Here is a 2416-nt window from a genome sequence, read left to right as displayed (position 1 = left end):
GAAATTGGAGTGTGATTTGATCGAACAACTCCCAAAAGGTTCCTCCATCGATTCCCTCTCATTCTATTAGCACTTCATGACATGCCCGGCCTTCTCTAATGACCCAACGATGCTTCAAGATGCGATATGGACGTGGTCTGACATCTGGAATAGGTTCTTCATGCTCAGGTATAGGTCCATGATGAGGCTTAAGCTGGAAACATGGAAGACCGGGTGCAATAAAGCCGTGGGAGGCAAAGCAATTCGATATGCAGCCTTTCCAACCTTCTGCAAGACTCGAAATAGTCCATAGTACCTAGGCAAAAGCATGGAGTAAGGCTGCCCCAGTAATGACTTCTGCCTCATAGGCAGTCTTTTCAACCAAACCATACCGCCAACTTCAAATTCCCCGTCTTTCCGCCCTTTGTCATGTGCTTTCTTCATTCTGGCCTGGGCTCTCTCAATATTACTCTTCAAGGTGGCTAGGACTTCATCACGATTGCGCATAGCACAATCCACTTTGTCCTCCCTAGCCGAGTTAACCTCATAACATGGAATTGAAGGAGGTGGATATCTATATAAAGCCTCGTAAGGTGTTATGCCAGTTCCCGAATGCAGGTTAGTGTTGTAGGACCACTCAGCCCATGACAAGTACTTGACCCACGTATTGGGTCTCTCGCCAGCGTAACACCTTAGATAGGTTTCTAATGTCCTGTTCACCACCTCGCTCTGCCCATCAGTCTGCAGGTGGTGAACTGTACTAAAATTGATGATTGTTCCCGCCATCTTCATGTATTCCCTCCAAAAAGCGTTGAGGAAGATGGAGTCACGATCACATACAATGGTTCGGGGCATCCCATGCAGTTTTCGCACAGAATCTTGGTAGACATTAGCAACCATCGGCCCATGATAGATCTTGGGAAGGGCCGCGAAATGACTGTACTTTGTTAATCGGTCTACCACTACAAGAACAACTTCTTTCCCCTCTGCCCGAGGCATGGCGTCTATGATGTCTATGGAGACGCCTTCCCAAGGCTTTTCCGGAATAGGTAACAGATTCATGTGCCCTGGAGGCTTGGTTGCCTCATATTTTTCACGTTGGCATGTTGGACATGCCTTGACATAGTCTCTCACATTGGTTTTGAGGCCTTCCCACCAGAATTGGGCCTTGATGCGCCCTAAGGTCTTGGCAACGCCTTCATGACCTTGAATCGTGAAAGTGTTTAAGCAGTTCTTGCTTGAGTGAGGAGTTCTTTGGCACAACTGTCTTCTTCTTTCTACAAAGGATATCGCCCCTCATCTTGTAATGTGGGATTGAATTAGGGTTCTGCCTAAGGGATTGTTTCAATAACCTCAGGTTCAGATCCTCATCTTGTTCACAGATCAATTGCTCCCACAAATTTGTTCCTAGAACCGATAGCGTCATCAACTGTTCAGGCATGCACGATAGTGAATCTGCTGTACAATTCTCAATACCCTTCTTGTACTCTATTGTAAAGTCATAGCCAAGGAGCTTGTCTAGCCATCTCTGCTGGGTTGGCGTTGATATTCTCCGCTTCACCATGCATCGTAGACTACTATGATCGGTTCTGGCAACGAATCTTCACCCAATGAGATAGGGCCTCCATTTTTCAACTGCCAAGACTATAGCCAACAATTATTTCTCATAGGTAGATAACGGTTTTGCCTTGCTGGTCAAGGCCTTTGACATGAAGGCAATTGGATGGCTTTCTTGACTTAAAACTGCGTCAACTCCAATATCACTGGCGTCTGTTTCTACCACAAACTCTTTGGTAAAGTCTGGCAAGGTGAGTACAAGTGCACTCATCATAGCTGCTTTCAGCTTGGTGAAGGCTTCTCTAGCCTTATCCGTCCATGTGAACTCTCCCTTTTTTAACATGTGAGTTAAGGGAGATGCAATCAGTTCATATCCCTGAATAAATCGTCGGTAGTAGCCTGTGAGGCCTAAGAATCCTCTCATACCACGTGGGTCCTTCGGTAGTGGCCACTGCTCCATCGCTTGTAGCTTTTCAGGGTCGGCTTTCACTCCTTCTTTGGACACGATGTGTCCCAGATACCCTATGGATGATTGCCCAAAACTGCATTTGGACATCTTTGCATATAGGGTATTTTCTCTCAAGATTTCTAACACAATGCAGAGCTGTTGCTCATTGTAGAAACACGAACCACGTAGAGGAAGAGGAAGAAGAACACACGATGTACGTGGAAAAACCTCGGATGAGGAAAAAAACCACGGGAAGCTCTACCTAGGTGCACACCGCAACCCTAGGAGAGAGAAAATTCTATTTCACTTAATTCAACATTTGTACATAAGTGACAATATAAAGAAGGGAGAGAGGAGAAGCCGCCTAGGGTACCGAGTCTGCCTCGGTACCCGCGCCAAACATGCCAAGCTTGCTAACATTCTTTTCGAATG

General features: G+C 46.2%; 1 protein-coding gene across 1 annotated transcript; it reads right to left on the bottom strand.

Moving 5' to 3' along the window:
* Nucleotides 1–1636: 1636 nt before the first annotated feature.
* Nucleotides 1637–2092, bottom strand: LOC116253295 (uncharacterized mitochondrial protein AtMg00860-like). The gene has a single exon (XM_031628058.1). The coding sequence runs from the start codon at nt 2090–2092 to the stop codon at nt 1637–1639; it is 456 nt and encodes a 151-aa protein (XP_031483918.1).
* Nucleotides 2093–2416: the final 324 nt, after the last annotated feature.

The sequence above is a fragment of the Nymphaea colorata genome, chromosome 4 (genome assembly GCF_008831285.2).
Source record: "Nymphaea colorata isolate Beijing-Zhang1983 chromosome 4, ASM883128v2, whole genome shotgun sequence".
NCBI lineage: Eukaryota > Viridiplantae > Streptophyta > Magnoliopsida > Nymphaeales > Nymphaeaceae > Nymphaea > Nymphaea colorata.
The sequence above is the reverse complement of the archived record's forward strand: the minus strand, read 5'-3'. Positions and strand labels throughout refer to the sequence as shown.